Source organism: Tachyglossus aculeatus, unplaced genomic scaffold, assembly GCF_015852505.1.
Source record: "Tachyglossus aculeatus isolate mTacAcu1 unplaced genomic scaffold, mTacAcu1.pri scaffold_97_arrow_ctg1, whole genome shotgun sequence".
NCBI classification, from domain to species: Eukaryota; Metazoa; Chordata; class Mammalia; order Monotremata; family Tachyglossidae; genus Tachyglossus; species Tachyglossus aculeatus.
Window position 1 is genome coordinate 500,563 of NW_024045100.1, and position 14,492 is coordinate 515,054.

At 48.1% G+C, this 14,492-nt stretch overlaps 2 protein-coding genes across 2 annotated transcripts; both read right to left on the bottom strand.

Annotated features, from left to right (window-relative positions):
- Positions 1-4,788: 4,788 nt before the first annotated feature.
- LOC119924353 (olfactory receptor 14A16-like) lies at positions 4,789-5,896 on the bottom strand (the record flags this gene model as incomplete). Its single annotated transcript, XM_038743217.1, is given in 2 exon segments — positions 4,789-4,968; positions 4,970-5,896. Coding segments are annotated over 2 exon segments (1,107 nt in total), but the record flags the coding sequence as incomplete, so codon positions are not given.
- A 7,399-nt stretch (positions 5,897-13,295) lies between these two features.
- On the bottom strand, positions 13,296-14,264 carry LOC119924354 (olfactory receptor 14A16-like). Its single transcript, XM_038743218.1, has one exon. The coding sequence runs from the start codon at positions 14,262-14,264 to the stop codon at positions 13,296-13,298; it is 969 nt and encodes a 322-aa protein (XP_038599146.1).
- Positions 14,265-14,492: the final 228 nt, after the last annotated feature.

Consider the following 14,492-nt stretch of genomic DNA (forward strand, 5'->3'; position numbering starts at 1 on the left):
CAGTGGATGGGCCCCGTCCTCTGTCCCAGCCCATGGACCCACTTCCCCGGCTTCCGTGGCCAGCCAAGGAAGGACATAGGTCCTTGCGGTTAAGGGAGGTACAGCGCTGGTGGCACGGCCTCCAGCGCTACCCCCACCACCATGAGCCCCGGAAGGGACGTAGGTGAGGTTGGGGTCAAGTGGGCACGTTTGGCTATGGCTGTCCCATCTTGGGGTTTTCCAGCCCTGATCCGCGAGGAATTCAAAAAGCCCTCTCGGCTCTCTGTCGCCTATCGCCGATCCCACCCTCGTCGCCATTTATGTCACCCGTCGTCCGGGGACGGGTTCGTTCAGTGATCGGCGAGGCGACAGAGAGAGAGGCCGGGGGACGGAAAGCCTAAGTTTTATATAAAATTTATCCCGCGAGGTGAATTGAATTTATGTAATTGTTTAGGCACAATGGATTGAGCTTCCCTTTCGGGAGGAATATAATCAATTAGCAATATTAGAGCTTCCCTACACGGGAGGAACACAATCATCCGTTAATCGCACGTGGGTGAGTTGGTTAACTCTCACCCATGTGCACTTCCCACTCGGGAAGAATCCACTTACTTTCCCACATGGGAAGAATTCATTACATTCCCCGCGCACGTGGTGGGCGACTAGCTCTCACAATGTGCTCTCCCTACATGGGAGGAATCCACTCATAATTCCCATCAGCAGCGGGTACCTGGTTCCCACCCACGAGACACCCACCCATCCCGCGGCCCTTGCCTCAGTGTGTTGGTTCTGGTTGTAGAGCGGCCATCTGGCGTTCTGGGCAGAGGGAGAGAGACACGTGGGCCGCTGCTGCTACTGCTGCTGCGGCTGCTCCTGCTGCTGGTGCCCGTCTCGATGTTCTGCCCAGAAGGTCAGAGGCCACAGGTATTTATATCACCTGTGGCGTGGGCCCTTTCTGTTTCCGTCCTCTGCTTGCTCCATCTCTACCCCTTCCTGCCTCCATACTTTATTTGGTCAGCACGGAGGTGAGGGACACCTATCCTTCCGCCCCGCTCCCCTCTGGCCAGAGGAATTGCATCAGAGGTGGCATTTGACCTCAAGATGGCCGGTGCCTAGGGTCACCTTGGCACAATTGGACATCCAGTGTTAATACCGGAGACCAATGGATATGAGGATGGTGGTATTGTTGTGGGATTATTCTCTAGTAGTTCTGGTGAGTGTATTCATGGATGTGTCTTTATAGATGTGTGACAACAATAAACCTGCTTTTGGGAACTTCTGAGTGCCTCCATTTTGTGGTTTTGTGGCATGATCACCGGAGCTAATAGTTCATATGATCCCTTCCCTCACGGTGCTTCCATTCCATTGTAGAGGGGCCTAGTGGAAAGATCCCAGGTCCGGGAGTCAGAGGATCTGGTGTGTAATCCTGGCACCGCCACTTTCCTGCTGTGTCACCGTAGGCATGTAGCTTTTCTCTGCTTCAGTTTCCTCCTCTGTAAAATGGGGATTTGATGCTTCTCCTTCCAACTTAGACCCTGAGTCCCACGCGAGATGGACACTGTTTCTGACTCGATTATCATGAGTTGAACCCGGCCCTCAATATTTTCATTAGTCTATTGTAAGGTCTTGATAAATACTACAATTAGCATTATTCGTGGAGAAGGTAGAAACTAAAATAAGATAGGAGAAGGCCAGAGAGGATCAAGAGATGCACATGATGGCTATGAATTGCTCTCGATTTATTCATTCATTCAGTCAGTCATATTTATTGAGCGATTACTGTATGCAGAGCACTGTACTATGTGTTTGGGAAGTATAGGTTGGTAACATATAGAGATGGTCCCTACCAAATAACGGGCTCACAGTCTAGAAGGGGGAGACAGACAAATAAACCGTCATATGTAAACACACTTATCATGGAGATATACACGAGCACACACACACACAGCCACTCACACACACACATACATACACAAGCTCACACACAAGCTTCAACTGACTGCAGTTACTTACACATAAATACCCGCAACCACACAAACCTACACCTATTTAGCCACTCCTTTACTCATTTAACAATTTGCTAAAGCATCGCTCCCTGGACTCAGAATCGTACCTGGCGAGTTTCCGGTACCCTACTAGTTTTGGCTATGGGAAGGAGAGTCAAGCAGAAGCATATTCATTCTATTCCTTGCTTGTGCAGTGGCTAGTGAGTGCAAGGGAAACTGCTACAAGTCAAAACTCACCCGTGCTGGGCAGCAGCAGCAAGGGAAAGAGCAGAGGGCGGAGACTCAGGTTTACTGCAGGGAAGAAGACAATGGAATACCACTTCTGTATTTTTACCAAGAAAAATATTGGATAAACTTACAGATGGAGAATGGGGTATTCTGGGAGACATGTGCCCACTGATAGGTAGGAGATGACGCGACAGCATAAGACAAGACAAAGCATTGCTAAGGCAGTATCTCTCCTCTCCTTCAAACCCTTCACCTGCACCACGTATCTTTTCACATGAAACAAAAACACCTCACAATCAGCTTCCAGGCTTTCTACCATGTGAGACCTCCCCCCCGCCCATCCCTTGTCCATCTCCTCTATTCAGTTCCTCTTCATTGCTCCCAAGCCAAATTTCAAGCTTTAACTCACTCTTGATTCTCCCTTCCCCATCCCTTGACTCACTGTTCCCCTGGCCTGGGCCTGGAATTCTTTTTTTTTTAATGGTATTTAGTAAGAGCTTACTATGTACCAGGCACTGTACTAGTCACTGGGGTAGAGACAAACTAATCAGGTTGGACACAGTCCATGTTCCACATGGGGCTCACTGTCTTAATCCCCATTTTACAGATGAGATAACTGAGGCACAGAGAATTGAAGCGACTTATCCAATTGACTTCCCTCCTCCTTTCCATATCAGACAGACCACAGTTTCCCCCACATTCAGAGTCCTGTTAAATCTTACCTCCCCTAACCAGCTTCCCTGATTAATTTCCCATCACACTAACCCATATCATTCCTACAGGAACCTCTGGCTTGAATGTGGTGATTTGTACTTCCCAAGCGCTTAGTACAGTGCTCTGCACATAGTAAGCGCTCAATAAATACGATTGATGGTGATGATGATGGTGACTTGCAAGCTCCTTACACTCATCTACAAATGAACTCTCAGTGCTGTAAGTCTTTTTATTTTCAACTCTTTGTTGGCAAGGACTGGGTCACTTGCTTTCAAGCTTTGCCAACACCTATTGCATCAAGTGGGTGCTCAATAAATACTTTTTAAAAAAACAATGGTGCTTGCTAAGTGCTTACTAGGTGCCAGCCACTACACTGAGCACTGGGGAAGATACAAGAAAATTGGGTAGATGCAGTCCCTATCTCATGTAGGGCTCAATCTGAATTCCCATTTTACAGATGGATATTGCAAGGCACAGAGAAGCAAAGTGACTTGCCCAACGTCACACAGCAGACAAGGGGCAGAGCCCGGATTAGAACCTGTGTCCCAGAGCCCATTGTTGGGTATGGATTCTCTCTATCTGTCTCCAAATTATACTTTCCAAGGGCTTAGTACACAGCTCTGCACATAGTAAGGGCCCAATTAATATGATTGAATGAATGAATGAATGACTGGCAGAGTCAGGATTAGAACCCAGGTCCCCTTGCTACTACGACTACTCTTTGCCAGTCCCTGGGCAGACACACTTTTTCTCTGGAAGGTGATGGGAAAAGATTCCCTTCTCCTCCTCCCCTCCAGACCTCCACCTCCCAAGATTTGTCCACTGCCTCCCCTGCCCGACCCGGGGCATACAAACAGCCGCTGACACAACAAATCCAATTGTGGTTCTCAGAGGAAAAGAAAAAGACAGAAGATTCATTGACTCCAATCAACTCCTTGCCATTAGCTTCAAGCTTCTTACTGGTGTTCTCCTCTGTGTTTCCCTTCCCTCTTCACCCAATCCCCTCCAGCCCTTAGAAACAGATCTGCTCCCTGTGCCTCTCTAGGGACATTCCCTTCTCCAACACATGGCTCAGATCCTTCCTTCTGCCCGAATCTCCCTCTCCCTCCAAACTTGCCCAGATTAATGTTTCTTCTCCCCACACCGTGTCAGCCCAGATATCACCTCTGCATTTACACATTCACAACTGGTCATAGCCCTTTGCTACCTATAGATTCACATTACTATGTAAGCACATATTAAGCTGTGCATCCACCTTTCCATTCTTATTTCCCCCATGCTGTAAATTTTTTTGGATCAGTCTAGCCCAGCAAACTGGCAAATCCAGGGGGCAAGGGATCTGATCTCTTACCTGCATTGCATTCACCTAACATTCCTGCATGGAGGAGTTGATGATAGTGCTCTTGGTCTAGAACCAATCACACTCTCTCATTCTCTCCCTGTCATTTCCCACCAGAAACATTTTCTGACATCCAGGACAAACTCCTGGCAGAAGTGCTGATGCTATGCTGCAGGGCCCCAGCCAGGCAAGTGGCTTCCATGTTAGCTGGATGGAGGTGGATGAAGAAGGGGAGATGAGTGATGGTTGGAGTCACTGCACTGTCAAATACGTACCTTCCCAAAAGCCCACCTGCCCCTCTGGGGATGTAGCCCTGCCCCAAAGTCCGACACTGGCCCCGTGTGTGAGCATTTCACCTGAATGGCTCCATCTCTTGCATCCTCATCATGGTCTATGCCTCCTCTTCCACCACCCCCCGGGGCACACTCACTGGGGCAGCGTAGAGCTGGAGGACTCTGACCTCTGCTGGGTTGGGATGGACCTCTCTCCACTCCAGTTCTTGGGTGCACCTGACTAGTCTTATCAGCCAACCTCCCTGACCTTGACAAACCCTAAATATCCTGACTTGTTATTTGGGCCTCTGGGTAAGTGGTATATATCATTATGTCTAAGGGCAATTCCTCTTTTAAAGGGTGGTAGGGGATTATTCGTGTATGGACACGGACATTTTGTCCCAGAATGGATGCTGGTGGAATGTCCCCTTTAGGAACTTGCTCAGGGTAGCCTTCAGGTCCCTGTTCCTCAGGCTGTAAATGAGGGGGTTCACAGTTGGGGGCTCCACAGTGTAGAACATGGAAACCAACAGATCCCGAGCCGAGGGCGAGTCTGCAGGTGGTTTGAGATAGGCAAATGCTGCCGTCAAGAGAAAAATGATGATGACAGTGAGATGGGGCAGGCTGGTGGAGAAGGCTTTGGTTCGGCCCTCGGAGGACGGCATCCTCAGAACGGCTGAGAAAATCAAGACATAAGAGTGGGTGATGTAAGTGAAGCAGACAGCAGACAAGAAGAACCCAGCAGCCAAACTCACATCAATGGCAATGTGGACTTCAGAGCAGGAGATCTTCAGCAGAGGGGGGACATCACAGAAGAACTGCTGGACGGCATTGGACCCACAGAAGGTCAGGGAGAAGGTAGAAGCTGAAAACAAGACCCCAAGCAGACCCCCACTGAGCCATGATGCTGCTGCCATACGCATACAGGCTGTTTTGTTCATGATGAGCTCATAGCGGAGGGGGGAGCAGATGGCGGCATAGTGGTCATAAGACATGGCGGTGAGGACATAAAACTCTGAACTGGCAAACAAGACCACTAGGAAGAGCTGGGAGACACAACCCAGAAAGGAGATGGAGCTGTCACCGGTCAAGGAGTTGGCAATGGATTTGGGTACCGTGGTAGAAATGTAGCAGAGGTCTATGAAGGACAAGTTCTGGAGAAAGAAGTACATGGGGGTGTGGAGTCGCTGGTCGAGGGTGGTGACAGCAACGATGAGGAGATTCCCCAGAAGGGCCATTAGGTAGACAAGGAGGAACAGCGTGGCACGGAGCAGCTGCAGCTCCCGGATGTCAGAGAACTCCAGGAGGAGGAATTCGGTCACCATGGAGATATTGGTCATTTCTGGGAGATGATGTTGACTCCCTGGAAAGGAAGAGAGGAACTTCAATTTAGAATCATTGGCATTCCCTCCAGAATGTAAGTTCCTTTTGGGCGGGTAACACTTCTACAAATTATGTCATATTGTACTCTCCTAAGCACTTAGTACAGTGCTCTCCACACTGTAAGTGATCAATAAATATGATTGATTCCCATTTTAATAAATAAAGCAGTTGTATTCATTGATCACCCATAGAGATCAATAATATTGATACGATGAGCGGTATGAACACATCAATCAATAGCTCAATGCTATTTACTGATACTCACTGTGTGCAGAGTACTGTACTAAGTGCTTGGGAGAGTTCAATCCAACGGACTTGGCAGATACGTTCCTGCCCACCAGGAGGTAACAGTCTAGTGGGTAGACTCTGCATAGCGTAAATGCTTAATAAATATGATGGATTGATAGCATCGATGAAGTAATAAACAATAATTCCTTTAGGAGTTTGCCAGAGTGCTTAACAAATACCATCATTATTATTATTAAATCAATCTGTTGTATTTATTTGTCACCTATTGTGTTCCATAGTATTAATAGTTTCAGGGATATAGCATGCCTTGTCTTATGCTGTGGAGTCGTCTCCGTCCCTTAGTCACTCCACAGACGCATCTCCCCCAGAATGCCCCACTCCATCTGCAAGCCTTCTGGTAGTGGATACATAGACTTTCTTGGTTAAAATAGAGAAGTGGTTTACCATTGCCCTCTTCCACCCCGTAAACCTCAGTCTCCACCCTCGACTCTCTCCCCTGCCACTGCTGCCCAGAACAGGTGAGGTTTGACTTATAGCGGACTGCATTCCACTCGCTATTCATTCATTCATTCATTCATTCAATCATATTTATTGAGCGCTTACTGTGTGCAGAGCACTGTACTAAGCGCTTGGGAAGTACAAGCTGGCAACATATAGAGACGGTCCCTACCCAACAGTGGGCTCACAGTCTAGAAGGGGGAGACAGACAACAAAACAAAACATATTAACAAAATAAAATAAATAGAATAAATATGGAAAAATAAAATAAATAAACGAATAGAGTAATGAATACGTACAAACATATATGCATATATACAGGTGCTGTGGGGAGAGGAATTAGGTAAGGCGGGGGGGGAAGGGGGAAGAGGGGGACAGGAAGGAGGGGGCTCAGTCTGGGAAGGCCTCCTGGAGAAGGTAAGCTCTCAGTAGGGCTTTGAAGGGAGGAAGAGAGCTAGCTTGGCGGATGTGTGGAGGGAGGGCATTCCAGGCCAGTGGGATGACGTGGGCCGGGGGTCGACGGCGGGACAGGCAAGAACAAGTGAAGAGATTAGTGGCAGAGGAGTGGAGGGTGTGTGCTGGGCTGGAGAAGGAGAGAAGGGAGGTGAGGTAGGAGGGGGCAAGGTGATGGAGGGCCTTGAAGCCGGGGGTGAGGAAATTTTGCCTGATGAGTAGGTTGATTGGTAGCCACTGGAGATTTTTGAGGAGGGAATTAGCATGCCCAGACCGTTTCTGCAGCAAGACGATCCGGGCAGCGGCGTGAGAAGCAGCATTGCTCAGTGGAAAGAGCACAGGTTATGGAGTCAGAGGTCATGGGTTCAAAATCCCGGCTCCCCACTTGTCAGCTGTGTGACTTTGGGCAAGTCACTTAACTTCTCTGGGTCTCAGTTACCTCATCTGTAAAATAGTGGTTAAGACTGTCCCCCCCATGGGACAACCTGACCACTTTGTAACCTCCCCAGTGCTTAGAACAGTGCTTTTTACATAGTAAGCGCTCAATAAATGCCATTAAAAAAGTATGGATTGAAGTGGGGAGAGACAGGAGGATGGGAGATTGGAGAGGAGGCTGATGCAGTAATCCAGACGGGATAGGATGAGTGACTGACCGAGCAGGGTAGTGGTTTGGATGGAGAGGAAAGGGCGGATCTTGGCAATGTTGCGGAGGTGAGACCGGCAGGTTTTGGTGACGGATTGGATTTTAGTGATGTCATGAGGGTAGAACTGACAGGATTTGATGATAGATTGAATATGTGGGTTGAATGAGAGAGATGAGTCAAAGATAATGTTACGGTTATGGGCTTGTGACATGGGGATAGTGGTGCTGTCTACAGTGATGGGAAAGACTCAGGGAGGAGAGGGTTATGGTGGAAAGATGAGGAGTTCTGATTTGGATATGTGACATGGATATGTCTGAAAGTAGGAAGAAATACTAGGCTGCAGAGAAAGAGAAAGATCAGGAAGTCGATTTGAGAGCCAACCGTATAGAGATGGTAGCTTACATTTAGCAGCTGGTGCCCTGTATAGAGATGGTAGTTGAAGACATGTGAATGAATGAGTTCTCCGAGGGGGTGAAGATGGAGCCTTGAGCTTTGAGGGACTCCACAGTTAAGGGGTGGAAAGCAGCCACTGCCCAAGCTAGGAATGGAATGGGTATTCCTCTGCTTGACTCTCCCTCCCTTGGCTGAGACTGGTAGGGTACTGGAAACTCTCCAGGTGTGATCCTGAGAGGGGGAAGGGGTATTTACCCATCAATTAATCAAACAATGGTATTTACTGAGCACTTAGGGCTCCATCTTAATTCCCATTTTAGAGATGCGGTATTTAGGGCACAGGGGAAGCAAAATGCCTTGCCCAACGTCACCCAGCCAACATGGGGCAGAGACAGGATTAGAACCCAGGTCCCCGAGCTCGTTGTTGGGTAGGGGTTGTCTCTGTGGCCGAATTTTACTTTCCAAGTGCTTAGTACAGTTCTCTAAACACGGTAAGCACTCAATAACAACGATTGAATGAATGAATTAATAGCAGAGTCAGGATTAGAACCTAGGTCCCATTACTACTAGCACCTCCCTGAGCCCAGACACCCTTTTTCCCTGGAAAGTGTTGGGAGAAGATGCCCTTCTCCTCCTCCCCTCCAGACCTCCACCAGCCAACGATGGTTCACTGCCTCCCCTGCCCCACCTTGGATACACACACAGCCACGGACACAACCAATCTGACTGTGGTTCTCAGAGGAAAATGAAACGGACCTAAGTCTGGTTGACTCCCATCCACTCCTTGCCACTAGCTTCAAGGCTTTTTACCGGTGTTCTCCTCCGGGTTTCCCTTCCCTCCTCACCGACTCCCCTCCAGCCCTTGGAGACAGATCTGCTCCCTGTGCCTCTCCGAGGACATTCCTTTCTCCAACACAAGGCTTAGATCCCTCCTTCTGCCTGAATCTCCCTCTCCCTCTGAATTTGCCCAGATTAATGTTTCTTCTCCCATTGTCCAATCGTCCCAGATGCCACCTTTGCATTTACACATTCACAACTGCTCATAGCTCTTCTCTATGTATAGATTCACATTACTATGGAAGAACGTATTAAGCTGTACATTCACATTTTCGTGCTTATTTCCCCCTACCTGTTAATTATATTGGATCAGTCTAGCCCAGCAGACTGGCAAGTCCAGGAGGGAAGGGATTGAATCTCTTACCTCCATTGTGTTCACCTGACATTTCTGCATGGAGGAGCTGATGATAGTGCTCATGTTAAAGAATGAATCACACTCTCTCATTCCATCCCTGTCATTTCCCACCAGAAACATTTTCTGACGTCCAGGACCCACTTCTGGCCGAAGCGACCACAGCATAATGCTGACGCTGTGCTGCAGGGTCCCGGCCAGCCACACACACACACACACACACACACACACACACTCTCTCTCTCTCTCTCTCTCTCTCTCTCACACACACACACACACACATACACACACACACGCTTCAACTGACTGTGGTTACTTAAATCTAAGTACACACAGTCACACAAACCCACACCTATTTAGCCACTCATTTATTCATTTAACTGTTTGCTAAAGCATCACTCCCCCCACACTCAGAAACACACCTGGAGAGTTTTCAGTACTCTACCAGTCTCAGCTAACAGATGGACGGTTAATCCGAGGCATACCTGTTCCATTCCTAGCTTGGGCAGTGGCTAGCGGGTAGAAGGCAAGTCAAAACTCCCCTGTGCCGGGCAGCAGTGTCATGGGAGAGAGTCGAGGAGGAGACTCACATTTACTACAGGGAAGAAGTCAATGGTACACCACTTCTGCATTTTTATCAAAAAAACTCTATGGATAAACTACCAGAACATTTGCAGTTGGCGAATGGGGCATTCCAGGAGAGATGTGTCCATTCATTCATTATGGGTCAGAGAGGACACGGTAGCATGAGAAATGACAAAGTAGCACTCAAACATCTCTCCTCTAAACCCTTCACTGGCACCACGTATCTTTTCACATGAAACAAAAACACCTCACAATTATCTTCAAGGCTTTCTAGCGTGTGAGACTCACTCTTAATTCCCATTTTACGGATGCGGTATCTGAGGCACAGAGAAGTAAAGTGACTTTCCCGACATCACACAGGAGACAAGGGGCAGAGCCAGGTCCCCGAGCCGGTTGTTGGATAGGGATTGTCCCGATCTGTTGCCAAAGTGTACTTTCCAAACACTTAGTACAGTGCTCTACACACAATAAGCGCTCAATCAATATGATTGAATGAATGAATGAATGAATGAATGAATGACAGAGTTAGGATTAGAACCCAGGTCCCTTTACTACTACCACTACTCTTTGCCTCTCCCTGGGCCCAGACTCACTTTTTCCGTGGAAGGTGATGGGAGAAGATTCCCTTCTCCTCCTCCCCTCCAGCCGTTTTCCAGCCAAGGTTTGCTCACTCCGTCCCCTGCCCCACATTGGATACACACACAGCCACCGACACAACCAATCTGAATGCGGTTCTCAGAAGAAAATGAAACAGACTGAAGCCTGGTTGACTCCAATCAACTCCTTGCCAATAGCTTCAAGGCTTTTGACCGGTGATCTCCTCCGTGTTTCCCTTTCCTCTTCACCAACTATCCTCCAGCCCTTGGAAATAGATCTCCTCCCTTTTCCTCTCATCCTCCTCCTCCCCCCATCCCCCTCAACCCTATTCCCATCCCCTCCCCACAGTACTTGTGTATGTTTGTACATATTTATTACTCAATTTATTTTACTGATGAGGTGTACATAGCTATAATTCTATTTATTCTGATAGTATTGTCACCTGTCTATTTGCTTTGTTTTGTTGTCTGTCTCCCTTTTCTAGACTGTGGGCCCTTTATTGTGTAGAGTCCTTCTCTATATGCTACCAATTTGCATTTCCCAAGTGCTTAGTACACTGCTCTACACACAGTAAGTGCTCAATAAATACGATTGAATGAATGAATGAATGAATGAATGAGTGAAAAAGGACATTCCCTTCTCCAACACATGGCTTAGATCCTTCTTTCTTCCCAAATCTCTGTCTCCCTTCAATTTTGCCCAGATTGATATTTCTTCTCCCCATGCCGAATATGGCCAGATACCACATCGGCATTTACACATTCACAACTGTTCATTGCACTTCCCTACCTATAGATTCACATTACTAAGCAGTTTTTAAGCTGTACATCCACATTCCCATTCTTATTTCCCCGTAGCTGTAAATTCTTTTGGATCAGTCTAGCCCAGCAGACCAGTCAGTCCAGGAGGGGAGGGATCGACTCTCTTACCTCCATTGTGTTCAGGAATGTTGATTCCTCACGTAGCGGTTGATGATAGTGTTGGTGGTCTAGAACCGATCACACTCTCTCATTCCCTCTCTGTCATTACTAACCAGAAACATTTTCTGACATCCAGGACAAACTCCTGGCCGAAGTGCTGATGCTGTGCTGCAGGGCCCCAGCCAGGCAAGTGGCTTCCATGTTAGCTGGATGGAGGTGGATAAAGAAGGGGAGAGGAGTGATGAGTGGGGCTACTTCACTGTGAAATACATACCTCCTGAAAGCCCACCTTCTCCTGTGGGGATGTAGCCCTGCCCCAAAGTCCGAAACTGGCTCCGTGTGGGAGTACTTCCACAGAATGGCTCCATCTCTTGCATTACCATCATGCGTTCTCCCTCCCGCTCCACCACCCCCCAGTCAGACTCCCTGGGGCAGCATAGGGCTGGAGGGCTCTGACCTCGGCTGGATTGGGTTGGTCCTCTCTCCAAGCAAGCTCTTGGGTGCAGTTACCTATGAAGGAAGGGACACCATGGTACCCTCAGCCCCTCTCTGGGCACAGAGATGTTTTCCAGCAAGTCCCCTTCTCCAAAGATAAAGCTGCAACTGCACCGTGGGGAATCCCTGGAGGATCAACTCTTGTGGGACCTCTTGTCCTGGCTGATGCCAAAAACCTCTGCCTGTGAAGTCCCTGAGGTCCTGCGGAGATAAAAGCCCAGTCCCTAAACCTGCAGCTGTGGTGCTGCACCCCAGGGTTTCCATGGAAACAACAGCATCTGCATCGCAACATCTCAACTGTTTCTAATGTTACTGACAATCTACAACAACTGTGGGTGGTTTCGGCTTCACCTCATATACAACCTTAGTTAATCAGCTCTCATTCAATCAGTCAATTGAACAATTTCATTTTCTGACACCTTCTGATTGCAAAGATAGACAGAGCAAGACATTCCACTGAATCCATCCTATGATTCTCCCCCAGGCTGAGTGGGGTGGGTCAGGGAACTGGGGTTTTGGGAATGGGATGATGGAAAGGAGAAATTCCTGGCTTGAGGAAGAATAGGATGGAAATGGCTCCTCCTGATGTGATGATTTAATAACCTGGGATCTGCAAACTAGAGTTCCAACAGTGAATTTCTCTGTCCCCTTTCAAACACCATTATTATGATTCTTATCATTTTTATTATCAGGTGTTAACAATTTCTGTGTCCACGTCTGTGCCACATGATGAAGCAGAAATAAAATAATTGTATCGATCTAATGTATTTGTTGTGTGCTTACTTTGGGAAGAACATCGTAGTAAGCACTTTGAAGAGTACAATACAACGGAATTGGTAGATTCAATCCATGCCCACAATGGGTTTACAGGCCAAAAATGAAATTACACTCCAATCAGACACGTTTCCTTTCCCACAAGGGCTCAGGGTGTAAGAGGAAGTGAGAGCCCTAGAATGGTAAGACACTGATGCCAGATCATACAGCACGCCAGTGGCCAAGCTGGGATTAGAACTCATCTGTAAAATGGGGATTAAGCCTGTGAGCCCCAAGTGGGACAACCTGATCACCTTGGAAACTCCCCAGCGCTTAGAACAGTGCTTTGCACACAGTATGTGCTTAATAAATGCCATCATCATTATTATTATTAACTCAGGTCATCATGTCATTTACATGTCATTTAGCCATGAGGCTTCCTAGGGAATGCATTGTCACTCACGACATAATCTTATCAACCAATCTCCCAGCCCTTGACAAATCCTGAAAACCCAGACTTCTTCTTTGGGACTCTGGTTCAGTGGGACGTATATGGATATGTCCAAAGGCAATTCCTCCTTTAAGGGCGGTTAAGGGATTATCGGTACAGGGACACAGGAATTTTGTCCCAGCATGGATGCTGGGGGAATGTCCCCTTTAGGATCCTTCCCAGGGCAGCCTTCAGGTCCCTGTTCCTCAGGCTGTAGATAAGGGGGTTCAGAGTGGGGGGCACCACGGAGTATAACACGGAAACCAGCAGATCCAGAGCTGATGGCGAGTCTGAAGGTGGTTTGAGATAGGCAAATGCTACGGTAGAGATAAAAATGATGAAGACAGTGAGATGGGGAAGGCAGGTGGAGAAGGCTTTGGTTCGGCCCTCGGCAGACGGCATCCTCAGCACGGCTGAGAAAATGAAGACGTAGGAGAGGGTGACGCAAGTGAAGCAGACAGCATCCAAGACGAATGCAGCAGCCACACTCACGTCAATGGCAATGTGGGCTTCAGAGCGGGAGATCTTCAGCAGAGGGGGGACGTCACAGAAGAACTGCTCGACTGCATTGGATCCACAGAAGGTCAGGGAGAAAGTAAAAGCTGAAAACAAGACTCCAAGCAAACCCCCACTGAGCCAAAACGCTGCTGCCATGTGCATACAGGCCGTCTTGTTCATGATGAGCACATAACGCAGGGGGGAGCAGATGGCGGCATAGCGGTCATAAGACATTGCAGTGAGGACACATAGCTCTGAAGCAGCAAAAAAGACCACTAGGAAGAGCTGAGAGACACAACCCAGAAAGGAGATGGAGCTGTCGCCGGTCAAGGAGTTGACAATGGATTTGGGTACCGTGGTAGAAATGTAGCAGAGATCAATGAAGGACAAGTTCTTAAGAAAGAAGTACATGGGGGTGTGGAGACGCTGGTCGAGGGTTGTGACGGCAATAATTAGGAGATTCCCCTGAAGGGCCACAAGGTAGATAAGGACGAACAGCGTGGCATGGAGCAGCTGCAGCTCCCGGATGTCAGAGAATCCCAGGAGGAGGAATTCAGTCACCGTGGAGATGTTGGTCATTTCTGGGAGATGATACTGACTCCCTGGAAAGGGAAAGGGGAAATTCAATTTAGAATCATTGGCATTTCCTCCGGGCTGTAAGTTCCTTTTGGGCAGGTAACACTTCTACAAATGATGTCATATTGGACTCTCTCAAGCACTTACTACAGCACTCTACACACTGTAAGCGATCAGGAAATATCATCATCATCATCATCATCAATCGTATTTATTGAGCGCTTACTGTGT